The following is a 27,252-nucleotide window of genomic DNA, read 5'->3' as shown; positions in this document are numbered from 1 at the left end:
CACACACACACACACACACACACACACACACACACACACACACACACACACACACATTCTACCTATGGGATACAGCGGAGGGTGTATGCATCTTGGACACGGTCACATGTCCTATGACTCTCTACAGGAAAACACAACAAAGGAAGTCAGAGACAGGAAACGACAAAGCAGCACTGTTAAGATTCCCACCAAAGTAAACATCTTCGTTTGGACACAAAATGTTAAGAAGAACAAGAATTGAGTGTGTGTGTTTCTGTGTGTGTGTTTGGCCTGCCTGACTTTAGAAGACGTGAGAGTGGAGTAGAGAGCCTCAGAGCCACCTCTATCTGACCAGGGTGTGGCCTCACTGCATGGATGTCTGAAAGGGCAGAACAAACCAGTTCACAATGGAGTGGAACGGGTAACGTCTTATAGCATCAAAGCTCCAACAGTGAATTCACTGTGTGTGTGTGTGTGTGTGTGTGTGTGTGTGTGTGTGTGTGTGTGTGTGTGTGTGTGTGTGTGTGTGTGTGTGTGTGTGTGTGTGTGTGTGTGTGTGTGTGTGTGTGTGTGTGTGTGACCTTGGTGGTGCCCCTCAGGGCCTCCAGGCTGAGGGTAGCGATGATGTCAGCCTGCCTGGCCACGCCCACAGCTCGCTCCACTGCCTCCGCCGCCAGAGGTGACATCATCTGAGTCCCGTTGATCAGACCGATGCTCTGCACGATAAAACACTTGTCCTCACTAGATCCTCAAAGACATCACTATCTACTGCAATTATATCCCAGATATGATATCATCTAACCCCAGTTATCAATAATCAGTATACAAGACTACTCAATCAATGCCTGATAGAAAAAATAACAAATAGTAAAAACAGGAGAGTTCCTATTGCTACAGCTCTAACACTGTGCCGCTTTAGGCTTCAGTACCAAAGGTGTGAGTCCATGACACCAGTACCTGGAAAAGGAGGAAAGAAAGAAGGAGGAGAAAGAAAGACGAAGGAAACGAGTTAGGGGCCTTAATGGATACATTTTATCTCTGTCATTCATCTCGCAAAAACATGTTGGTAATCTGAGGTGTGTCTTTGGGTTGAGAGAGAGAGGTATTGTGGGTAACCCAACTGTTTTGGCGTGGTCCCAGCCGCATTGAGGCGACCACATCCTGCCCTCTCCCATAAGGCCCAGGGTGAGGTGGGCCAGGGGGGCCAGGTCTCCAGTAGCCCCTACCGTCCCCTTCTCTGGCACCCACGACAGGCAGGAGGCTGGGGGAGTAGAGGAAGAGATCCGTCACACACACACATACATACATATATATATTTTTTAATGTTTGAATTAACACGTACGCACACACACACAAACACACACAAATGCATGCATGAATGTATAAATAGATGAATTAATGACTTTTTATTTTCGTGTTAAATCACCATCCCTTAGGGATCAATTGACACAAACAAACAATACATGATACAACATTACAATGATTCACAGTGATAATTCTTCCGATGTTCTGCGCAGTGTGCACCACACGTGCACTCTCTCGTACACACGCATGGGAGCAGATACACACACACAAACACACACAAGCACAATGTACCTGGACAGGACATGCATACACACACTCACACACATGCACAAACAGATTTCACGCTTGGCATTAGTAAGTCAAACTGATGAATCAGAATTTCTATTCATGTTGTTATTGTGAACTGGGTTTACCATTGAAGGCTTTGACCATAGCCTGGACCGTTTCCATGGAAATGCCACTGTACTCTTTGGCCAGAACATTGATCCTCAGAGCCAGTAGCATACGGGTCCTCTCTACACTCAATGGGGGGCCCACTCCTACACACGCATACACACACATGCAGACACGCGCACACACACACGCACGCGCACACACACACCGAAAAGTATTTCAATATGAACACCAGGGGTGCAATTTAGTCAAGGACAGATCTGATCTGTCCTTGGAAATAAAGGTATTATAATGACATACAGTGGGGCAAACAAAGTATTTAGTCAGCCACCAATTGTGCAAGTTCTCCCACTTAAAAAGATGAGAGAGGACTGTAATTTTCATCACAGGTACACTTCAACTCCAGAAAATCACATTGTAGGATTTTTAATGAATTTATTTGCAAATTATGGTGGAAAATAAGTATAGATACCATGATTTTTAAGTAATTAATTTTAATTTTATTGCATGACATGAGTATTTGATACATCAGAAAAGCAGAACTTAATATTTGGTACAGAAATCTTTGTTTGTAATTGTTTCCTGTAGTTCTTGACCAGGTTTGCACACACTGCAGCAGGGATTTTGGCCCACTCCTCCATACAGACCTTCTCCCGATCCTTCAGGTTTCGGGGCTGTCGCTGGGCAATACAGACTTTCAGCTCCCTCCAAAGATTTTCTATTGGGTTCAGGTCTGGAGACTGGCTAGGCCACTCCAGGACCTTGAGATGCTTCTTACGGAGCCACTCCTTAGTTGCCCTGGCTGTGTGTTTCGGGTCGTTGTCATGCTGGAAGACCCAGCCATGACCCATCTTCAATGCTCTTACTGAGGGAAGGAGGTTGTTGGCCCCATCCATCCTCCCCTCAATACGGTGCAGTCGTCCTGTCCCCTTTGCATGTGTATAGGATGGTATCTATAGGATGGTATCTATAGGATGGTATCTATAGGATGGTATCTATGGGATGGTATCTATAGGATGGTATCTATGGCATGGTATCTATGGGATGGTATCTATGGGATGGTATCTATGGGATGGTATCTATGGGATGGTACGTGTGATCTCTGTAATTGGGGTGGTATCTATAGGATGGTATCTATGGGATGGTATCTATGGGATGGTATCTATGGGATGGTAACTATGGGATGGTATCTATGGGATGGTATCTATGGGATGGTATCTATGGGATGGTATCTATGGGATGGTATCTATGGGATGGTATCTATAGGATGGTATCTATAGGATGGTATCTATGGGATGGCATCTATGGGATGGTATCTATGGGATGGTATCTATGGGATGGTATCTATGGGATGGTATCTATAGGATGGTATCTATGGGATGGTATCTATAGGATGGTATCTATGGGATGGTATCTATAGGATGGTATCTATAGGATGGTATCTATAGGATGGTATCTATAGGATGGTTTCTATAGGATGGTTTCTATAGGATGGTATCTATAGGATGGTATCTATAGGATGGTATCTATGGGATGGTATCTATAGGATGGTATCTATGGGATGGTATCTATGGGATGGTATCTATGGGATGGTATCTATAGGATGGTATCTATGGGATGGTATCTATGGGATGGTATCTATAGGATGGTATCTATAGGATGGTATTATTAGCGTGAAGCGTGGTGGCGCTCTGAGCCAGATAATAGACGACTGCAGAATTCCAGAGACAACATTCCAGCAGCGGTGAACGGTCAATTAGAGTGAGAATTGGAGCAGGACACGGAGATACCACACACACACACACACACACACACACACACACACACACACACACACACACACACACACACACACACACACACACACACACACACACACACACACACACACACACACACACACACACACACACACACTATCAGCTCAGGGCCATTGCTCTGGGTGTTACTAAACACTGGGATCACCACAGCTCCATCCATAGTAGACCTCCTAACTGAGGTGCTGTCCTACACTAACCATTCCTCTGACCTCCCATCCCCCGGGGACTCTACTGTCCCTGTCTGAGCTTCATACTTCCACATGATTTGCAGGCCGATGGGTTAAAACCGCAGACAACCGTACGGCCATCTCTGATAAGGCGTGAGGGAGGTGATGGGTGAGGAATGCATGGGGCAGGGGGAGATTAAATCTGAGAAGATCAATGCCAGGGAGAAGAGGGGGAGGAGAGGGAGAGTATGTAAGAGAGTGACGGGGGGGGGGAGCAGAGTGAGCAATGGTTGAAAGTGGTGTATGTGTGAGAGGGAGAGAGTGAAAGAAAAAGAGAGAAAGTGTGTGAGAATGTATTTGGGCTGGTCTGTCCTCATGTGTAGTTGGGTAGTGTACACAGTTGACAGCAGCTGTGCACCTGTCAACTGGAGAGACGGGGAGAGGAGAGAAAGAGGAGATGACAGACATTCCTTCACCACCGCTGCCATTCCTTAGCCATGCACCCAGCCCTGAGGCACTAACACACAGATAGCTAGCCTGGCAAGCTCCGTAGCTACTAATAGGAAACCAGAGAAGGCTAACGCTAAACAGTCTGGTGATATGACATCATGACTTTAAGTATGACTATAGTCTTCTATAGTGACCATGACTTCCTATGAATGACGCTAACATGGCCGTGTTCTAAATATTTCTGCGGTCATCTCCTCCCAGGGCCGCAGTGGCTCAGCCAGTCTTACCTTGGGCCCCCAGACTGGAAATGGTCTCTGTCAAGTACACTCCCACATGCTCCATTTCCTTCTATAGAAACGTAGGATCGCCCCTCCCTTTTCCCCGGGAAGCTCCCGTTGGCCACTTCCTGTGCCGCTCCCAGTCTGTGAATAAACAGAACATTTCGGTGTCTGTGTGTCTCACAACACTCCTTACACACACACACAAAACCATACACAGCCTGACCCCCTTGCCATGTCTCCTCTCTGTGTCTGAGGAATTCTAATTCTGCATATCCACCTTTCAAACACACACGCACCAACCTCCACCCTTTCCCTTTCCCTGTTTTCTCCAGCTTCATCCCATCCAAGACATACTAAAAATAACAAGACTATATGCATCCCATCCATCACACAGTCAGAAGCCTAGTCCAGGCCTCTCCCCAAGACATGTGCAGAAACGTCCTCTCCTCAAGAATCTCAACCCAGAAAGGGAGCTTCATTGACAGTCAAATGGAGACCTGGTGTAGATCTGGCTGTCCTGTTTACTATCTGTCATGTCAGTAGTGATGTTCGCATACAGTAGCACCTCCAGATAAGCCCTGGGGCTGTAGGGGTCATCTGATACCTCCTCAGCTTTGATAGCTTCCTCTCAGACCCCAGGTCTTGGAAATGTTCCATGGGACCCACAAAGATGTCACCCACCCCCAAACTACTAACCCAACTCCTCACCCCCAGATACCAACCCTTCACCCCACTACTCGCCACACGGGTCATCCTAAGTCACATCCTTACCTCCAGAAAGAGAGGAGGGTGAGCAATGTAGCGTTCAATAGTTAGAAACCAGCTAAAAACCTCCCTCACACATTCTTATGTATACGAACAGGCAGAGATATCAGGAGCGGCTCCGGTTGGAACCAGGCTTCTGATAAGGAGGTGTGGAGTGTTCTGTGTCCTGTCACTGAGCCTGTAGTGTACCTCCTCCACACAACTACACTACGAGCTCTCACACACACACACACACACACACACACACACACACACACACACACACACACACACACACACACACACACACACACACACACACACACACACACACACACACACACACACACACACACACACACACACACACACACACACACACACACACACACACACACACACGGTTGTCTATCAACAATGACAAGCCACCGGGGTCTGACAATCTGGATAGAAAATTACTGAGGATAATAGCGGACGATATTGCCACTCCTATTTGCCCATCTTCAATTTAAGCCTACTAGGTGTGTGAACTCAGGCCTGGAGGGAAGCAAAAGTCATTCGACCCAAGAATAGTAAAGCCCTCTTTACTGGCTCAAATAGCTGACCAATCAGCCTGTTACCAACCCTTAGTAAACTTCTGGAAAAACTGTGTTTGACCAGATACAATGCTATTTGACAGTAAGCAAACTGACAACAGAATTTCAGCACGCTTATAGGGAAGGACACTCAACAAGCACAGCACGTACACAAATGACTGATGATTGGCTGTCTTGTTAGACTTCAGCGCAACTTTTGACATTATCGATCATAGTCTGCTGCTGTAAAAACGTATGTTTTATGGCTTCACACCCCCTGCTATAATGTGGATAAAGAGTTACTTACAAACTACCTGCCCTCCAGGACACCTACACCACCCAATGTCACGGGAAGACCAAAAAGATCATCAAGGACAACAACCACCCGAGCCACTGCCTGTTCACCCCACTATCATCCAGAAGGCGAGGTCAGTACAGGTGCATCAAAGCTGGGACCAAGAGACTGAAAAACAGCTTCTATCTCAAGGCCATCAGAATGTTAAACAGCCATCACTAACATAGAGTGGCTGCTGCCAACATACTGACTCATCACTAGCCACTTTAGTAATGAAAAATTGATGTGATAAATGTATCACTAGCCACTTTAAACAATGCCACTTTATATAATGTTTACATACCCTACATTACTCATCTCCTGTATAGTTCAAACCCCCGAGCTGACAAGGTACAAATCTGTCGTTCTGCCCCTGAACAGGCAGTTAACCCACTGTTCCCAGGCCGTCATTGAAAATAATAATATGTTCTTAACTGACTTGCCTGGTTAAATAAAGGTAAAATTTAAAAAAATTTTTTTTTTTAAATATACTGTACTCTATACCATCTACTGCATCTTGCCTATGCCATTCGGCCAACTCTCATTCATATATTTTTATGTACATATTCTTATTCATTCCTTTACACTTGTGTGCATAAAGTAGTTGTTGTGAAATTGTTAGCTTTGATTACTTGTTAGATATTACTGCACTGTCGGAACTAGAAGCACAAGCATTTCGCTACACTCGCATTGACATCTGCTAACCATGTGTATGTGACAAATAACATTTGATTTGATTTGTCTAACAGAACACAGAGGGTGTTCTTAAATGGAAGCCTCTCAAATATAATCCAGGTAGAATCCTGAATTCCCCAGTGTAGCTGGGGAAATTATATTTGTGAAACGTCCCTTTCTTCATATACCTAGTTTAAATTGCATGCAATCCTTCAGCTATATGTAAAGTAAGTATGTAAAACCTCTTGGATGAAGCACCAGCAGATGTTTATACTTCGAAAGGCAGATACACACAGAAGAGTTACTCAATGTGTTTTAGCCAAAAAGGATGTGTTTTCTGGTTCCGGGGGTGTGTGTTGTATAAAAGGTTGTGTTGCGGATATTTTAACAAATCGTTACATTCTTGTGTGTCAGGGTGTCTCCCCCTCCATACCAGCCCAGCTCTCCCCCTGAGCAGGGTGCAGTGGAGATGGAATATGTTTTGGAGTGCGTAGGCCTCAGATGATGTGGGGGGGGGGTGATGTACTAAAGCAAAACTTCTTCCTACACATACCTCAGTCTCCCTGATGTTACCGCAGCAGAGGACACAGTGCCCAATTACAGACCAAAATTCCTGGACTTGAAGTCTTCATCAAGTCTGATTGTTTGATCACCTTCTTTGTTTTCTGGATGTAAATCAGGGGGGGGGGGAGTTCCATCACTTTAGGATTGGAGACGTCCTAATGGAGATTGAATAGGGAAACATGTTGATGGAGGAGCTACCAAATGAATCCATTGTTGTTAAGCACCGTTTGCACAATCTAATCTCGGTCAGTGTTTTAAAATGATTTCATTTTATGGGCTGATTCATTTCGTTTCTATCACCAGTGGATACTCCGTGTTAGTCGGTAACTGAATCAATGTTTTGTTTACTTAGTAAACCTGGGCAACAGTGTCCACCACAGCAGCCCATATTCACATGGTTCTACCAGGATCATTCACCCTCAATACACTCAGATGTAACTAACCCCTGCCATAATAAACCAATCTGAAAAAAACAACCTGTGCTTCCAAACATGGAATTCGTCATATAAGGGAGGACCTGGCCTTCGACTTTCTGTGTTTGGTACCATGTGAGTCCAAGGAGGGGACTCATATGGTAGGGGTGTATGAGGGGAGCACTGTGGTTAAGTGGGGAGTTGGGACGTGGGAGATATTAATGTCGGTGAGGTAAGTGAGAGGGAGACCTAGAGGCACCTCCCACGGTGTCTCTCTGAAGAGACTGGGGAGGTCTAGGAAGATGGGGGGGGGGGTGTAGGGGATGAGGAGGAACGTAGTGGGATGTAGGTGTAAGTCGGACTTAGGGAGTTGTAGGGGCGTTTGCGGCGTAAGGAAGGAAGGATCAAAAGGAGGTGTAGGGGTACAGGTGGAGGAAGGGACTGAGGGGGGTGGATGGGATGTAAGGGGGGAGGAGTACCGAATTGAGAAGGGTTGTTGGAAAGGTGTGAGGGAGAGTTCGAGGAGAGAGCCCGTGCACACATTCCAGGCATGCTCGCTTCCATTGTAGGAGGCTAATGGGGCGAGTGAGTGCTGCTCCGGGGCGAGAGAGACAAAACCCTCGGAACGCCGTCCGGCATGGTAAAGTGAGCTAACGGGAAAGGAATTCCAAACACTGGACATGGGAAAGCATGGCTCAGAGCCAGCAGATCGCTCTCTCACACAGACACACAACTCATTGTGGTTAAGTAATCATGTCTTTAGAATGTGTATGAGTTCACATCAACTGGGTGGACACTATCCCTGGGTCGACTTCCCCTTTGTGACATAGAGACAGATGTTGGTACCAACAATCACATACATCACTTGGGACAGACACACAGTCACATGGCTAATCTGCCAAACTGACAATGATCTTTGAGGAGTTTTACAATGTAGCTTTTTTCATTTAAATCTAGTTTTAGAATGAGTTATAGTATTTCTATAATGCACCATCAATAGGAGTGGCCAAATGAAACAGATTAATAGATAATGACAGCTTTAATAAACAAAGACGAATTAAATGTACTAAATGTCCATAGGTGCTCACAGTCCTGGGCAACTTGGCACTGAAGGGAGCTGAGAGACAAAAATGACAGTTCATGGTTACATGACAGCTCAGACAGCAGCCCCACCGTGATACCCCTCCCAGCCCTGTGTCTGGCCAGCCTGCTGAGGTGAGGTGCAGCATCAGCCCTCAGTCAGATGATTGTACTGGAAGGTGTAACGTTTGAGGAGTTTAGAGGATCCCTAACACCAACACAGCATTTCTCTGACCAGCTGCTGGTATTAGTGACGATTGGTGGCAGTCACACGCCAGCTCGCTCGCTCGCTCGCTCACACACACATACACAAGCTCCATAGATTCGTACAGGTGTAAAAACACTTGTCGACTCTCTCTGCCACACGCACACACAGTCAGTCACCAACGAACAAGGGCACACACAGCGTGTATGTACACCACTCCACACTAATAAACTACACTAAACTCTTAAGTGTTCTTTCAATCAAATAAGTTGTATATTGTTGAAGTGTATAACCCAGGCTGACATGGACCATGGGAGGGACTACCATTATCATAGCTTTGAAAGCTCCACATCTAAACAGCTTAATAATGACCAACTATTTCAGTCCATAGAAACGCCCAGGGAAACCTCCACACCCCTGATCTTATCTCCACTATTTTCCCCCTAATTTCCCATCACCAGAGCAGCCACTGGATCTTATATCAGACATCATGTATTACAAGTCTGCTAAATGACTTAAATGTAAATGTAAATGTCGAAGTTATTCAAGATATTAATTAAACACTGTCTAATGAAGCTGCCAGTTGAGGCAAATCAAGTATTTTTGCAAAAAAATAAAAAATAAAATCACATTAAACTTGTGGATCCAAATGTCTTTGACTGACTGATCTTTGAAGAGGGCATATCAAAAGTGCTTTCGAAGCAATTCCAATGAAAGCCTGTGAATACCCGTTGTCATGGCTTCTGAGGGGAATTAACTCAGCTCTCTCCTTAGGGTCAAACAGCCTGGCTTGGATCCCCAAATCCAAAAGACAAACATCACACCTGCTGGTTATATGCCACTTTCCCAAGCAAATGAATCTATCCTTGTTGGCTAATGTGGTGAATGAATGCAGGACTATAGATATGAATGATTTGGGAAACATGTATTACCATGGCGTGTATCTGAAAGACGCAGCAAGCTAAGAATCGTCAGTTATTTATTTTCATTGACCATTATTGGAATAAGGCAAACTGAAGGAACATACGTCTTTGGGAGTCGTTTCCTTTGTTATTCAAAGTGTTGGTCAGTTTGAGAGTCCACCCAAAACGCTTTCTATTGGATCTCCCCGGGCTTCGCATGACAAGCTGGAATGGGCAGTGCCATGGGCCTGTGAGTAACAGCTGAACACTTGTAAAGAAGACTGGGGTCTGGACTGGCCACGGGGCTTGCACTTTGAAGGCACAATACGTTTTCAAGCCACTCCGGGAGAGGGAGCCAGCAACGACAACACAATCAGCGCAGCCAAGGAGACCGGTTAAAAACTTTCCCCCAAATTCCCGACTCAGAGAGGGGGAGAAAAGAAGGGGAGAAGTGCCAAACAAAAGCATTCTTAGCTTTCAGCAAAACAATAACTTTGGGAAAATAATTTACTTCAAATACAAATTCAATGAGATTAGGCGTAACGGAACGCGTCTCCAGCAAGAATCCGCTACTTTTATTCAACATTCTGAATACTTAAAACCACGGATTGAGTGCTGCAGCAACACTGAATGAAACAAAGTTTCGTAAAAAAAAAAAAAAAACAGAATGGAAACGAAAATGCGAATCACGTGGGCACTTCTTCCACTTGGTAAGTGTCTATTCTTTGTATTTTATTTATTTTATTTGATCAAAGTTGGTTTTTATTTTTGGGGACCCACAATACCCCATCACCGCCTTTCCGTTATTTGAGCAATTGAAGACATTCAATGAGAGAAGTTAACATAGGAGATCACATTTGGTATCATAATTTATCAATTAATAATAAAAGAAAAACAACTAAATAAAACAATGTTGATTATGAGAGTTCTCTGTGTTTCTCCTCAGCAACAGGTGCACACATCAATAGCCTACAGTTAATGGTGCACGGAAGTTTGTAGCCTAATCAGCAAATCTGTAAAACAAAATGGAATTTCCATGAAAAATTAAATCGTTTTCGTTATATTCCGTCTATATGATTGACATATTGTTGCTTGGAAGTAATAATAAAAAAATAAAAAAAAATCCTATTAAACCATTATCTTATTAGCCTTCTATCCCACCAATACTAGTGAGAGTCTATACCAGCTGCGCGCTTTCACAACATGCTGCTCTAATTTCGGTATCGAGGAGTGAGTGAGGGGGAGTTGCCCTGTAAGTGCAAGGCAGAGACTGGCACCTGAGGGAGTGGCACCGGGGAGTCAGTGCCAGGGCCGCGCAGCTGAAACATCTGCCCCCTCTTCACGCCCGGGTCCTCTCCTCTCATACTGTGCTCAAGAGCCGGGAGGCCGTGAGGGAGACAACGGGACCGCATAATGAAGTGCCCCCGTGACCCGCTCGAGACGACCCTCATGCCTAATGGTGAGGCAGAGTGTTATTCTTTAATTACGCGCAGGTCGCACCTGCCTCTTTCCACTGTAAATTAATGAAAAGTAGAGGCTTTTGTTTTTTTGTCGCCGAGCAAAAACAGACTGGATGTTCACAGTCAGCCCTTTTTCCAAAACTTTTTTAGACCACATAATGAGTTAGGCCTAAAACTAACTTGACAAGCATTATTACCAAGCATTTAGGCACTAATAAAAATAATGTCCTCCTTGGATACAAACCACCTCCATTACCATTTGATAGAACACAAACCACCCATTTAGGATATAATAAAACATGTTCAATCTGCAAACTAACCATAGTGCTATTAAAAGAAAAGGTTGAAAAAAGGTTCAAAGAAAAGGTTGAATATACCAGACCATATCCTTCCAGATCCTACCCCACACACACCACTTCCCAGTCCTTTACATCCTCCATTTGGGCTTATGAAGGTCATGTCATGTGTTTTCCTAAAAGGTAAACCCAGCCAGGATCTTTGTTATGATCGGGACGCGGCTTGGCAGCCACGGCTATCCTCCCTATGCCCAGCTTATGGGAGAGCGCTAGCGGAGAACAATAGATAGGAAAAACCCTTTAACAACATCCCTGTTCCAAAGGAAGGTGTGGCTCCAGATTCCCATCCTGAGAGGAGTCGTCCGTCTCCTCACACGCACACACAGCCTGGTTCACTCAAATGCAAGGACAGGGAGACGGAGTCCTCACTCCTTCACTCCCCTGGAAATTCACCTACTAAAAGTGTGGGGAAACAGGACAATAAACAGGCTTTGCGTCTGAAATGACACTCCATTACCTCTATAGGACACTACTTTTTGACCTGAGCCCTATGGGCCGTCCATAAGTAGTACATTGTAATGTGGTCAGGGCCCATTACAGCGCTAGTCAAAAGTAATGCATTGTAATGTGGTCAGGGCCCATTACAGCGCTGGTCAAAAGTAGTGTATTGTAATGTGGTCAGGGCCCATTACAGCGCTAGTCAAAAGTAATGCATTGTAATGTGGTCAGGGCCCATTACAGCGCTAGTCAAAAGTAATGCATTGTAATGTGGTCAGGGCCCATTACAGCGCTGGTCAAAAGTAATGCATTGTAATGTGGTCAGGGCCCATTACAGCGCTGGTCAAAAGTAATGCATTGTAATGTGGTCAGGGCCCATTACAGCGCTGGTCAAAAGTAATGCATTGTAATGTGGTCAGGGCCCATTACAGCGCTGGTCAAAAGTAATGCATTGTAATGTGGTCAGGGCCCATTACAGCGCTGGTCAAAAGTAATGCATTGTAATGTGGTCAGGGCCCATTACAGCGCTGGTCAAAAGTAATGCATTGTAATGTGGTCAGGGCCCATTACAGCGCTGGTCAAAAGTAATACATTGTAATGGCCGGTGCCATTTCAGAGGCAGCCAGGGGATTTAGATCCACTATCGACATTCAGGGGATTGGGGTTTTAAACAGCAGTGTTGGGGAACAGTACAGGAGAGGGAGGCTTCCAGTTCCTCTAGGGAGTAAGTGTAGTAAAGCCTTGTGATTCATCACTGTCTGATGTGGATGATAAAGCTCCACCACACCCTCCACCTCTATCTTCACCCCAGAGCAGCCTACACTCCTACATGTCCAGGCCAGGTGGACATTAATCAGGCCAGTGGCTGGCACCATGCATCACAGACCTTCACTCAGCTCCCCTCCTCCCTTCTACCGCCTCCCTGCTTCATGTCTCTCATATCACAAATACAGGAACACACATGTACAAGGTCTCTCCCTCCCACCTTCACTCTCTCCTCACACTCCTTTCTCTGCCATGGCTGGCAACTCCCTTCTACTTTGCCTCTAAGAAAACAGAGAGCGGATGTTTCTTAATAAGAGCCAGGCAAACAAAACATGAGTGTATGTGTGTGTGTGTGTGTTTGTGTGTGCGAGTGCGCGTGTGTGTGTGTGTGTGTGTGTGTGTGTGAGTCAAAGAGTTGGCCTTAAGCAAAGTGTCGGTGACCACTATATCACTCCAACCTCCTCCATGATGTCAACTATTCCACACTGTTGTCTACCAACATTCCTTGCCTAATGTATTTGCTGACAATAGATTAATAGCATACTGCATAGCCACAGGACTAAAGACAATAGACGGGTCGTTCCACGAAATGAGTTCCTTTGATATTTTAAGTAGTAAAAACCTGCTATATTAAAATAGAACTTCTGGAAGATTTGCATACTTTTTACCCAGTAGTTCTGAAAGTAGCGCACAAGTGCAAAAATGGGTCCCCGAAAAATGGTATACTACATCATATGTAGTATGTATATACTGTACTCGATACCATCTACTGCATCTTGCCTATGCCACTCTGTACCATCACTCATTCATATATCTTTATGTACATATTCTTTATCCCTTTACACTTGTGTGTATAAGGTAGTAGTTTTGGAATTGTTAGGTTAGATTACTCGTTGGTTATTACTGCATTGTCGGAACTAGAAGCACAAGCATTTCGCTACACTCGCATTAACATCTGCTAACCATGTGTATGTGACAAATAACATTTGATTTGAGTTGATTTGATTTTGATTTGATTTATATGTGCCTCATTGGATAACGCTGGGCAGGCCTGGGCCAGCCTTATTTCACTGTGCAACTTGTAGGCTGGCCAATCTTGCAGCACTCAAAATGGTGCCACACAGCTTCCAGATGCTTTCAAACTAGGGATTTCAAGGCTAATTGAGATATAACAGTAATTCTGCTAATAGATTATGCATGCGTGAACTACACATTGGTACATCCAGCCCAAGGCGAGAGGTTTAAAAAAATACTTAGGTAGTCGACAAAGTTCCGGATGTCTCTTTAAATGTAGTGCCTATTAATATAGACCACATGGAACATTCAATGAATTTGATTTTTATTATGAATAAAGATTTGCTAAAGTACCAACATTTTGCATTTTGACATGTCCCTCAAGATTTTAACCCACTTAACCCCAACATTTTTCCAAGCTTGGTAACACTTTATTTGAATAGTCCATTTCAACTATCTACTAACCTTTAACCCTTAATAACCCCTATCCTAACCCTTATTCTAAAGCTAACCCTCACCTTAACAAGCAGTTGCAAACCAACAGATGGTTTGCTGATAGTATGATAGTATTTATTCATGTGATTAGTGAATCATTTTAAGGGGGGGGGGGGACTGTCCCTCATTTCAAGGTCATCCCTGTTATGTGAACTAAACTCTCGTTTTAATATGGTGAAACTATTCCTTTATAAATATTTTCTAAATGAACATTTGTAAAATCATAGTGTATTTTCTAGTGGAAAAGCGTGTTGAGCATAACATGTCTACCCTGTTACCCGTAGATAGACAGGATAGAACTGTTTCAACAACCCTGTCATGGCAATTTATGACTAAATCGTCAACCCTGTTCATTTATTTGTCACTTAGTAGGCGCTTATTATATATATATATTTTTTTATTATTATTTAATCTCGATTAAAACATTTATTAAATTACTGTTCATGATGGAATGTTAGATTAGGTGAAATCAAACTCTTTTTCATTCACTAAGTTACACTACCAAAAAGGGACTAATTTTGTGGAACGACCCAGACCTCTATAGACTAAAGTCCTGTACAAGTGCTGGACCATATGTGCACACCACAGCTCAACATAGACACAAACTAACCCATCAACCTGGCATCACAGCACTAGAAATGTGTCTGTGTTTGGGTGTGTGAACCCACGCCGTGTGGCAACTAATAATCTTCATCATGTCAGTTATGCTGTGGAGTCACAGACAGTTAAATAAAGGTGAAACAAAATAAAAAATACAATTTACACCATCAGACAGAGACCAACACCCCTTTTCCACCCTCACTCTCCTCTACCCACCTCCCCTATTCCCCATTCCCGCTTTCTCCCTTTTATTCATACAGTGATTTTACATTCACAGCCCCTCTCCTTAACGGAGGAGCCTATTGGATAAGTACTGTGTAAAGACGGCCTCCCTCCTCCTTCTCTCTTCCCTTCATCTCCCTTCCCTCCGCCAGTTCCAATTCTGAATTACCCCTCTCAATGGGACACCCCAGGAAGGCGGGGGACTACTGGGCTCCTAAAAAGCCTGGGCCGCAGCAGGGGGCCGGGGTTGAGGGAGTAACCCCCTTCTGGCAGAGCCACACGCGGGGGAAGCCAGGCTTTTGTGTGGGCCGTCACCCACTTAACAGGGTGGCTTTGTGCGTCCGGGGCTGGGGAGGGATAGCTACATTTATTTATTTACTCTCCTGCCACTGGCAGCGCATGGTGGATGTTCACGCTCAGACGCACATAAATCTGGTCTTATTATGGGATGGCCTGGCTGGCACACATACAGGGACAGAGATGAATACACACACAGCTAGACAGGATCACATACCCATGCCAGAACACAAGTGGACCTGCAGACACACACCCTTAGGACAGCATAAAGAAAGGCTCTTTTTATTTTTAAGATGTCCACTGCTGGTGCCCAGGCTGGTCGCCATAAGCCTCTGCTACCCTCCCTCTACCAGTAGTCTGTGTGGGGCCTGGGGCCCAGGCTGGTCGCCATAAGCCTCTGCTCCCCTCCCTCTACCAGTAGTCTGTGTGGGGCCTGGGGCCCAGGCTGGTCGCCATAAGCCTCTGCTCCCCTCCCTCTAACAGTAGTCTGTGTGGGGCCTGGGGCCCAGGCTGGTCGCCATAAGCCTCTGCTCCCCTCCCTCTAACAGTAGTCTGTGTGGGGCCTGGGGCCCAGGCTGGTCGCCATAAGCCTCTGCTCCCCTCCCTCTAACAGTAGTCTGTGTGGGGCCTGGGGCCCATTCTGGTCGCCATAAGCCTCTGCTCCCCTCCCTCTACCAGTAGTCTGTGTGGGGCCTGGGGCCCAGGCTGGTCGCCATAAGCCTCTGCTCCCCTCCCTCTACCAGTAGTCTGTGTGGGGCCTGGGGCCCAGAGGTTATTCTTACAATATGGCTGGCAGGAAGGCAGGACAATTCAACAGGTCTCCACCCTCCAGGCCGATTGTCATTCTGCTTAAACTGTGTACGGATGGAGGCTCTCACACGAAACAGGACTGTGCTTGACGCCCGCCGGGACCCAACAACAGGACCCCTGTGGGGAGGGCAGGGGAGAGGGAGACACCCCTCTGACCCCATTACTGACTCGTTAGTCACAGGCATGAGTTAGGAACACAAACAATGGGGAAGTTGAAGAACTCAACCCTATGGTATATGGCATTTAGAGGCCTTATCATCATCTTGTTGCATTTCCATCTTGAAGATCTGGAAGTAACTGACTGTATTTTACTAGGTTTCTGTCTGTGTGTCTGTTAGTCTCATGGAGATCCATGAGTTTCATGCTCTCTGTGTTTAAGTCATGCACACACGTGAAGGACGTCACGCTGCTTGCTTAGCGTGTACCACTTCTTCCTGATTCGGCTCACACCGAGTCTCGAATCCACGACCTCTGCCCTGCTAGCACACGTGACCAACCTCCTGAAGCGTCTTACCAGTCGGTGCCATGCAAAAAGCTGGGTATTTGTGGCGTAAGTAGGGAAACTTCAGGCTGAGGAGGGAGTTTCACACATTTACATTTTAGTCATTTAGCAGACGCTCTTAACCAGAGCGAGTGTTTGCTTTTATTCGTACTGGTCTCCCATGGGATTCAAACCCACAACCCTTGTGTTGCAAGCGTCACGCTCTACCAACTGAGCCACACATCCCCATGTGCTACACACACACACACAGTGAGAGAGCAAAGAAGCCCATAACTTATTGCATAACAGAGTTAACAGGAAGGACATTGGGGTCGGTTCTCACACCCTCTGACTACCGTCTGGCCCTGAGAGGGTCCGGGACACCGGGTCCCACCCTGTGGGAGAGAGACAGGCCACTGTAGTAGCAGACCCAACAGGACGTAACCGGACCCAATGACCTAGCGATCCATCTTAATAATAGCCTGGTGGAGGAAGAGGCTAATAAGACCTGGCTGCAGGTCAGTCTGTGTTGGCCCAGTTATGCTGTGTAGTCACAGACAGACATCCAATACTCATGGGGATAGTAATGTAATCCTACTGTGGTATACAGGAACCTGCTCTGGTGTGCTCTATGAGTTACAACAAGGGAGCCTATGGCCGAGGAAAGGGAAGCTATGGAGATGGAACTTTCCCTCCTTTCTCTGGGAGGGGGGGGTCATCTTAATGAATTCATGTTTTTGAGAGACTATAGGTACCATCCTGGTGGGATATGTGTGTGTGCTTGTGTGTGTGTGTCAGACTCAGGGGTGCTGCTGTCACCTGTTAAGAAACAGACACCCGGGTGACAGATGGGGTCAAAGAGGGTCACTCCAAAATATGACACCACAGCTAGAGGAGGGGAGATAGTGGTGCAGACAGATAGAGACACACGTCTCACAACAACACAGAGTCTCAGAGGCAGAACACTGTGTGGAAATCACAGGAGCAGTTCACCAGTCCCAGGTCAAATGCATACTGTACATGGAATATCTGCATGATCAGAACAGATGTTTAGAACAGTCCACTCCCAAGACATTGCATAGTGTATGTCAGAAATGAACTGTATCACTCCTGACTTACACATTTTCAAAAGCTGTCAAAAAAATGTAGCAAAGAAATACTGTCTGTAAAACAAATTTTTTCATTTTCTTTCAGTCCTGCTGGGATACTTCCACCTGTTAAGACTACAATGTTGAAGCAGCCTCCTTTCTCGAGCTACCCAGCCTGGTCTCATAGACTAGACGTAACATAGTAAATATACATCTGGGACACTGAAATTAGTCTGATATGTTACATTTGATATGGTTACATAAGAGAGAAGGTTACTTAAAGCAAAAATGTGGTTGGTTGTTTTAGCATTTTAGCTAATTAGCAAATGTAGCAAACTACTTACTTCTTTTTAGCTACTTTTCAACCACTTAGCATGTTTGTTAACCCTGCCCTAACCATTTTATCTAACTTTTATCCTAACATATTGTACGTTCCGCAAATTCGTAACATTTATGATTCATAATCGTAACATTTATGATTCATAATTCGTAACATATCAAAATTAATGTAGTGTCTTGTATTTACGTAAAGAATAATACGAAATACTCTGAGACCAGGTTGAGCCACAAGTGGGCATTACCAATGCTGAAGCAACCCCATTTCATTAGCTACCAGGGGACATTACCAATGCTGAAGCAGCCCCCTTTCACTAGCTGCCAGGGGACATTACCAGGAGTGTAAAAAACAGGCTGGGCCCGGGGGGAGGATTTAGAGTTTCCCCCTCCTATAGAGCTGTCCGTGTCTCTGGGTTCTCTCCTCATAGTGACTACTAAGCTGCTTAATGGAGCCTGATAACAATTGGCGTGTCTGCAGTTTAGGATGGCAGCCACAGTTTAGGCTGCCTGTCAAAAGGAAGAGATGGAGACAACAAGGTTTTACCTCTCCCCTCCTCCACCACCCCTCTAAAACAGCCTCTTATCAGACACCGATAAGAGGCTGTTTTAGACAATGTCTCCGTTGCCCCCGACAACCACGATTAATCACCATGACAACCCACCATGTCGGGATTTACATCTTTACATCCTATTTTCAGGTCTCTCATTTACATAAGTATTCATACCCTTTAATCAGTACATTGTTGAAGCATCTTTGGCAGCGATTACAGCCTCGAGTCCTCTTAGATATGACGCTACAAGCTTGGCACACCTGTATTTGGGGGGTTTCTTCCATTCTTCTCTGCAGATCCTCTCAAGCTCTGCCAGGTTAGATGAGGAGTGTCACTGCACAGCTATTTTCAGGTCTCTCCGGAGATGTTTGATTGGGTTCAAGTCAGGGCTCTGGCTGGGCCACTCAAGGTCATTCAGGGACTTGTCCCGAAGCCACTCCTGCATTGTCTTAGGTGCGTACTTAGGGTCGTTGTCCTGTTGGAAGGTGAACCTTTGCCCCAGTCTGAGGTCCTGAGCGCTCTGGAGCAGTTTTTCATCAAGGATCTCTCTGTATGCTCCGTTCATCTTTCCCATGATCCTGACTAGTCTCCTAGTCCCTGCCACCGCTAAACATCCACACAGCATGCTGCTGCCAACACCATGCTTCACCGTAGGGATGGTGCCAGGTTTCCTCCAGAAGCGACACATGGTTTCATCAGACCAGAGAATCTTGTTTCTCATGACCTGAGAGTCTTTTTGGTGCCTTTTGGCAAACTCCAAGAAGGCTGTCATGTGCATTTTACTGAGGAGTGTCTTCCGTCTGGCCACTCTACCATAAAGGCCTGATTGGTGGAGTGCTGCAGAGATGGTTGTCCTTCTGGAAGGCTTTCCCATCTCCACAGAGGAACTCTAGAGCTCTGTCAGAGTGACCCTTGGGTTCTTGGTCACATCCCTGACCAAGGCCCCTCTCCCCTGATTGCTTAATTCAGCCTAGGGAGGCCAGCTCCAGTAAGAGTCTTGGTGGTTCCTAACTTCTTCCATTTAAGACGGATGGAGCCCACTGTGTTCTTGGGGACCTTTAATGCTGCAGAAATGATTTGGTACCCCTCCCCAGATCTGTGCCATGACACAATCCTGTCTCTGAGCTCTACGGACAATTCCTTCGACCTCATGGCTTGGTTTTTGTTCCAACATTCACTGTAAAATGTGGGACCTTACATAGAAAGGTGTGTTCCTTTCCAAATCATGTCCAATCAATTGAATTGACCACAGGTGGATTCCAATCAAGTTGTAGAAACATCTCAAGGATGATCAATGGAAACAGGATGCACCTGAGGTCAATTTTGATTCTTATAGCAAAGGGTCTGAATACTTAAGTATCTGTTTTTTATTTGTAATAAATTTGCAACAATTTCTATAAACCTGTTTTTGCTTTGTCATTATGGGGTATATTGTGCGTAGATTGATGGAGAAAAAAAATATTTAATCCATTTTAGAATAAGGCTATAACATAACAAAATGTGGAAAAGGGGAAGGAGTCTGAATACTTTCCGAATGCACTGTATTTCTATGACAACAGGCGCAACTCCAATATAATCGTTTTTGGGTAAGTTGCCGAAATGCCACATATCAGTGCAGTAGACATAGCACAAAAAATGTAAGGAAAATTCTTGAAAATCTGTTGAAGTTACATAAAAACACTTTTCTGACAATTAGAGGAGTTTAGAAAAAAGTAACAATGCATATAAACAAATTATTTCTTTGAGAGCCGATAAAAACTTGTCTCTAGAGCGAAATGGAGAAAATGAACCGGCAGTTAAGCAAATCGGTCTCATCAGTTGCTCGTTCTATCTATTGTCTATCTAGACATTGACTGTCTCACTCTGTCAACCTAACCATTATGAAACTTCTATTCGGTCAAATAAGCCTCACGTATCACATTACCAATTGCATTTTTGTTGACCAAATTCGACACACTACCTCCATAAAATAATTACTCACGTCGTGGGCTTATTTTCGTGGACAGATTTTGGGTGGAGTAAAACGGCTTCGACCTCTTACTCTCTGATGACACTAAGCATGATGGGTTGTTAATCGCTTAATTAACTCAGGAACCACACCTGTGTGGAAGCACCTGCTTTACATATACTTTCTGTCATTTACTCAAGTGTTTCCTTTATTTTGGCAGTTACCTGTAGATGAAAACACTTGGGTGAACTGTTGGAATCCTAGAAACAGAATGATTTATATTAAAAAGCAAAAAAGTGTCATTGTTGTTGTTTGGAACAATCTGTTGACTGCATTTGACCTAACAGAACAGCATGCAAACGTATAGTGAATTTAAAACGGAGGAGGAGCTACGCTGCTTGATGGGGCGGGGCTTGGGTGAGTGGGAAGCATCCACAAGTAATCTATAAAAACGGACACCACACATGGCTGAGCGGTGTTTCAAAAATATTGCATGCGATATGAATCTTCTTGCGACATGAATATTGCAAGACAGTATTGCAATTTCGATGTGAATTCGATTAATTATGCAGCCCTATATGAAGTGACAGGGTTTTCTGCCTTTGAAATGTATGTTATTTAGTGTGCAGTGTGTTGGTAATGTAGGTACACGTCCTTATACACAGTATGAACATGTGAGATAAGAGAGGTATGAGTGTTTTTAGTGTGTGACTGTCCACCCAGGTATGTGTATGACTGAGTATGAGGAAGCAAGTAGTCGTCCTAATGCTATGGTGTTACGTGTGTGTGGGTTGAGGATCCTATAGAAGCCATTGTTCCAAATCCCTAGGGTCCCAGCCTAAGAACGTGGTCCAGGATTGTTTACGGTGCGCTAGGGCAAGCCCATAGGTTGGGTGTGGTACTTCCTAGGTTATTGTGTGGAGCATCCTGTCCTGTTTACTATAAATAGAGAAACAAAGAGAACGACTACTGTACAGCTGTCTGGAGAGAAGGAAATAAACCACAACAGGTTTACACAGAGTTCACCACAGAGGCTCCTCGATATCTCATCGCTGATATTTTCTTGGAAATACAAAATATGTATAAAAGTGTATGCAGCCCACATGGACAATGGACCATGTTCTAGAGATGGCTCAATTTAAATGGAAAAAATGCCAAGTAGATTACATTTAGTTAGGCATATGTAATATTTGTTTTAGATGAAACCGTTAATTCTGTTTTACATCTGTTCACTCCAGGTTTTCTACTACACTGTACTCATGCTGATCCAACACAAACAACCTTTATCTCTTCAACTCTCTACAAGCCTCTAACTTCAGAGGTCAACATATCCACTATCCACACCCCTGTTTCTGATCCAGCCCCCAACTACACACACAATGACATTTCCACCCATGCAGTTACCACCTCCAGTCTAATCAATGGGACCGGGACTACACTAGCCAGCCTTACCGTACCAAGTGGGACCGCGCTGAGCACCTCTACCGCTGGGAGGGCCAGTGGTAATGTGGAGTCCACCACCATGACTACTACTGGACTGGACTCCACTAGCTCCACCGGAACCGACACCCAGACTACCACTAGCTCCACCAGAACCGACACCCAGACCACCACTCGCTCCACCGGAACCGACACCACCGCGCAATTCACTAGCACCTCAGGAACCCTCACCCAGACCCCCACTAGCTCCACCGGAACCGACGCCCAGAACACCACTAGCTCCACCGGAACCGACGCACAGGTCATCACTAGATCCACCGGAACCCACACCACTGCGCAATTCACTAGCTCCTCAGGAACCCTCACCCAGACCCCCACTAGCTCCGCCGGAACGCCTCACTCCACTGCAGGTGAGTCTCTACCTCCACCACCATTTCACCTCAAAACACCTATCACTCACCCAGCATAGAGTTTCGCTGTAGTCTAAAAGCTGAACAGTTCTTATAACATGCACCTCATACATGTTCATATGCGGTCATGTGTGATTACATGATGGAAGTGAAAGAATATTCCACTGACAAAATTGTCCATTCTCTTATTTATGCTTCTTGAAACAGTCACACCGGTGGGTGGGCAACATACTCCAATCCTTACAACCCCATGGTCAAGGTCGTCCTCTCCATCCCAGCAACCTTCCACATCCAGCCCTGTGGGTTCGGGAAGCAGTGTTGCTATCACCACAACCCGTGCACAGGGAGGAATGGTGTTAACAACCATGGCTGAGACTACAACCACGACGGCCACTACCACAAGTCCTCCCAAGAGCTTTATGGTAGGACAGAAAGACTTTTACTTAAAGAGACTTGTCAGGCTGGTTTCAAAAAACCACAACACAAATATGACCTTAACTTTGTGATTGTTTCTGCTTTTTACAGTTTGTCATGTCCAAAAGAAATGAAGAGGTAAGGTTTTATCTTTTCTACTGTCGTCCTAGATTTGCTTACGAGTTTAGGCCTGCGTTTACATTCGATGTCAAAAGACAAATGTAATGACAAATCTTCAGCTGCAGTTAGATCCATCTTAGAGCACACCGTTAGCTGACAGTGATGTGCATGCATCAATGGGACAGAAGTCAGTGTGTTGTTGTGGTTCTGGATGGCCAGATGGCTAGCAACAATGACAAGAAGCTGCCATGTGGGGAATCGTAGGTGGTGCGTTTCAGCTCGTATCTTATTGATACCATGTCTTGAAGTATTTTGACTGACATAATTTATAGTCTAATATGGCAAATATTCACTTGCTAGCAAAACAACAACTGTTCATTGTGCAAATATATTTATGTTTTCAATAAACATTTGGAGACAGAGTTGACATGTTGTCAACAATCTAAGCACACCGTCTGTTTTGACCCATAAACAACCAACCCGTCTATTCTCAACACAGAACACAGAGCGACACTTCTCTGTTTCCAAAGTCAGGACAGGAAGTAGTGCATCATGTCATAAAAAAGGATTCTGCAGGCATTGGGTGGAAAAAGTCTTAGTGGGAAACCTTCCTGACATTTCGCTAGATTCCATCTTTCCCACACCTCTCTCGGGTTCTCCCTCACGTTCTGACTATGAACAGCTGCTCTACTTCAGAAAGGCCAAGAATAACTGACACCTCACTGCACGGGAAACGCTGACGTCCCACCTTTGACCTTTCCCTCGACTCACCACAACCAGCATTGTAGTGATGGCTGTAATAATGTCATGGTGAAATGACATCAGCTAGATAGATTGAGATTCACTAAACAAGGCATGTTGATTGTTTTTTGTCCCATTCATAAACTATGAAAACATTTACCACAATCTACTAGAAAAAGTTGAAAACCAATGAAAAGCTTGATGGAGTCTTACAAACGTGTTTGTTTTCTCTCAGAATCATGAGAACAAGGACCTGGAGGCGCTGTGTCGACACCTGATGTCTCAAATGCACGACGCTAACTGTACTCTGGCTGCGAGAGAGAACAACGGACAAACCACCGTTGACAGCGTGGTAATTACCGGCAAAGGTATGTAAACTACCCAGTCACCACTATCCATACGCTTCCAAGGCAATTAAATAGATCACCCCTAATGTACCCCATTTCCTAATGCTAGTCTTGGTTGTATGAGTTGTGTTTTTGAATACATACTATTTGAGAGGGTTTGAGCCAATTGCTGTCAAGGTCAAGTACCAGAAGTGAACAGTTGTAAATGAAAGTTTCCTCTGATTCTTTTAGTGGACAACGCTGTCGTCCAGCAATACTATGAGGAAATCACCAGAGTAAGTCTAACATTATGTACATATCTCCCTGAATGTCATCATAAACGGGCTACTGGAGAACATGTAAAGGTTGTATTTGGAGGGAGGCGTGTCAGAGTGGGTCTTTATTTACTTTTTCATCTATTCTGTCAGAAACAAAGTGACAACATGACCCTGATTGCCATCTTGGCGTCCTGCGGAGCTCTGCTGGCCATGATTGTAGGCTTCGCCCTCTACGCCGCATACCACCGCAAGTCCTATCGGAAGAACCATCAAGTAATCCATTAGAAAATCAAACATGAAAATCAAACTACTCTACAATCAATCATGTCTGTCCGTGATATGTCCACATTCTTCCTAAAATACTTACTAATAATAGTTGAGCTATGCTTTCGAAGGGTCCTCACCAAAATCTCCCCTTCTCTTCTTTCAACAGCAACACCTGACAGAGGAGATGCAGACGGTGGAGAACGGTTACCACGACAACCCCACGTTGGAGGTGATGGAGGTGCAGCAGGAGATGCAGGAGAAGAAGGTGGCCCTGAATGGAGAGTTCAACGACAGCTGGATTGTCCCCATCGACAACCTGCTCAAAGAAGACATGCCAGATGAGGAGGACACTCACCTGTAGAGGGGGACCGGAACAGACAGGGGTGCTACTATATTCCCTCGACCAACTGACTCTCCCTTCCCTGCACCGTTACAAGGGCCCTGTTTAGTAGAGGGTTCTAGCTCCCAACGTTGCAGGTAGAAATGTATTCTATATAGAATGTATACAACCTTAAATAATGGGATTTGAGAAATCGCACAATTGTGACGGTTCTATGCAATGCATTTCTATCCGCAACACTTTTAATGTTCCTCCCCATTGAACCAGACCCAAGGCAACAACACAGACACCACCTGACAAATCTGGAGAAAATAACACCCAGAGGATGACAGGTTCTGGAAACCCATCCGGCCTAAACGGGTGTCTGAGTCCCATCGCTGTGACCATGGAAAAGTAACAGGCCATTTGGAGAATACTACACCAATCAACATTGTGCCTAGTTTTAGGAGATATTCAATAAATATTTGGGAAATGTAACTCTCAAACATACACAATCCCATTTTAAGCGCCATTGAGTGTTTAAGGTACTTGATGTACCGCTACATAGTTATTGATTTAATTGGGAAAATCAAACACTCAAACCACCAATATTTCAGGGTGGAGTGTATGAACTAAAATCTGCATGTTCTTTATGCTGTAATCAATGTAATCCACAAAAGTGCATTGAATTGTACACTTGAGCACCTGTACATAGTATTTTCTTATATTTTCAGAGAAAATGGAAGCTGAAACTTTGTAATACTGTAACACTACTTGCCTTTATGGTTAAATCTCAATAGTATTGATTTAAAGAAAATGACCTCAGGATAAAGTGAAATAATCATCCTGGTGATTGAATTAAACTACTAGTGAATCTCAGCTCAGACGACCTGGCAGGGGCTGCTGTATAGAAGCCATGTACTGGTGAAACAACAGGGTCCCTGGAGACACTGCTGGGACAGGAGCTTCTACAGATATCAAGGGGAAAAACACTGTAAATAGTCATTTGAAAGTTCTAAAGAATTTTACCTAGGGCCGGTTTCCTGGACATAGATAAAGCCTTGGACTTTAGAGCCCTTTCAACTAGGCTTTTTAGTCTAGGACTGGGGTTACTCTATCAGGGAGGCTGGACCCTAAAGATACAGTTGAAGTCAGAAGTTTACATACACTTAGGTTGGAGTCATTAAAACTCATTTTTCAACCACTTCACAAATGTCTTGTTAACAAACTATAGTTTTGGCAAGTCGGTTAGGACATCTACTTTGTGCATGACAAGTAATTTTTCCAACAATTGTTTAGACAGATAATTTCACTGTATCACAATTTCAGTGGGTCAGAAGTTAACAAAATTCCAGAATTGTGTCATGGCTTTAGAAGCTTCTGATAGGCTAATTGACATCATTGACATCATTGGAGTCAATTGAAGGTTTACCTGTGGATGTATTTCATAGCCTACCTAGAAACTCAGTGCCTCTTTGCTTGACATCATGGGGGAAATCAGCCACAAGTCTGGTTCATCCTTGGGAGCAATTTGCCTGAAGGTACCACATTCATCTGTACAAACTATAGTACACAAGTATAAACACCATGGGACCACGCAGCCGTCATACCACTCAGGAAGGAGACTAGAGATGAACGTACTTTGGTGCGAAAACTACCTATATCTACAGTAAAACGAGTCCAATATCGACATAACCCGAAAGGCCACTCAGCAAGGAAGAAGCCACTGCTCCAAAACCACCATAAAAAAAAGCCAGACTACAGTTTGCAACTGCACATTGGGACAAAGATTGTACTTTTTGGAGAAATGTCCTCTGGTCTGATGAAACAAAAATATAACTGTTTGGCCATAATGACCATTGTTATGTTTGGAGGAAAAAGAGGCTTGCAAGCCAAAGAACACCATCCCAACCATGAAGCACGGGGGTGGCAGCATCATGTTGTGGGGGTGCTTTGCTGCAGGAGGGTCTGGTGCACTTCACAAAATAGATGGCATCACGAGGAAAAATGTTGTGGATATATTGATGCAACAGCTCAAGACATCAGTCAGGAAGTTAAAGTTTGGTCGTAAATGGATCTTCCAAGTGGACAATGACCCCAAGCATACTTCCAAAGTTGTGGCAAAATGGCTTTAGGAGAACAAAGTCAAGGTATTGGTCATCACAAAGCCCCGATCTCAATCCCATAAA

The 27,252-nt window shown here is 44.7% G+C and overlaps 1 protein-coding gene across 1 annotated transcript; it reads left to right on the top strand.

The window, feature by feature from the left end:
* Nucleotides 1-10,089: 10,089 nt before the first annotated feature.
* On the top strand, nucleotides 10,090-26,327 carry LOC124014405 (podocalyxin-like). Its single transcript, XM_046329325.1, has 8 exons — nucleotides 10,090-10,597; nucleotides 21,987-22,598; nucleotides 22,806-23,020; nucleotides 23,124-23,150; nucleotides 24,109-24,241; nucleotides 24,452-24,495; nucleotides 24,628-24,750; nucleotides 24,911-26,327. Exons 1-8 carry the CDS (start codon nucleotides 10,555-10,557, stop codon nucleotides 25,103-25,105), a joined length of 1,392 nt encoding a protein of 463 aa, XP_046185281.1. The 5' UTR covers nucleotides 10,090-10,554; the 3' UTR covers nucleotides 25,106-26,327.
* The last annotated feature ends 925 nt before the right edge of the window (nucleotides 26,328-27,252 follow it).

The sequence above is a fragment of the Oncorhynchus gorbuscha genome, linkage group LG25, assembly GCF_021184085.1.
Source record: "Oncorhynchus gorbuscha isolate QuinsamMale2020 ecotype Even-year linkage group LG25, OgorEven_v1.0, whole genome shotgun sequence".
Classification (NCBI taxonomy): Eukaryota; Metazoa; Chordata; class Actinopteri; order Salmoniformes; family Salmonidae; genus Oncorhynchus; species Oncorhynchus gorbuscha.
This window is presented reverse-complemented; position numbering and strand designations above follow the sequence as displayed.

What these genes read in the sequence shown, in the direction of transcription:
- LOC124014405 (XM_046329325.1), top strand. Translation starts at nt 10,555, where the DNA reads ATGGAAACGAAAATGCGAATCACGTGGGCACTTCTTCCACTTG. An exon ending in AACGCCTCACTCCACTGCAG is followed by an intron (nt 22,599 to 22,805) that starts GTGAGTCTCTAC and finishes TTCTTGAAACAG; the next exon opens with TCACACCGGTGGGTGGGCAA. An exon ending in TGTCCAAAAGAAATGAAGAG is followed by an intron (nt 23,151 to 24,108) that starts GTAAGGTTTTAT and finishes GTTTTCTCTCAG; the next exon opens with AATCATGAGAACAAGGACCT.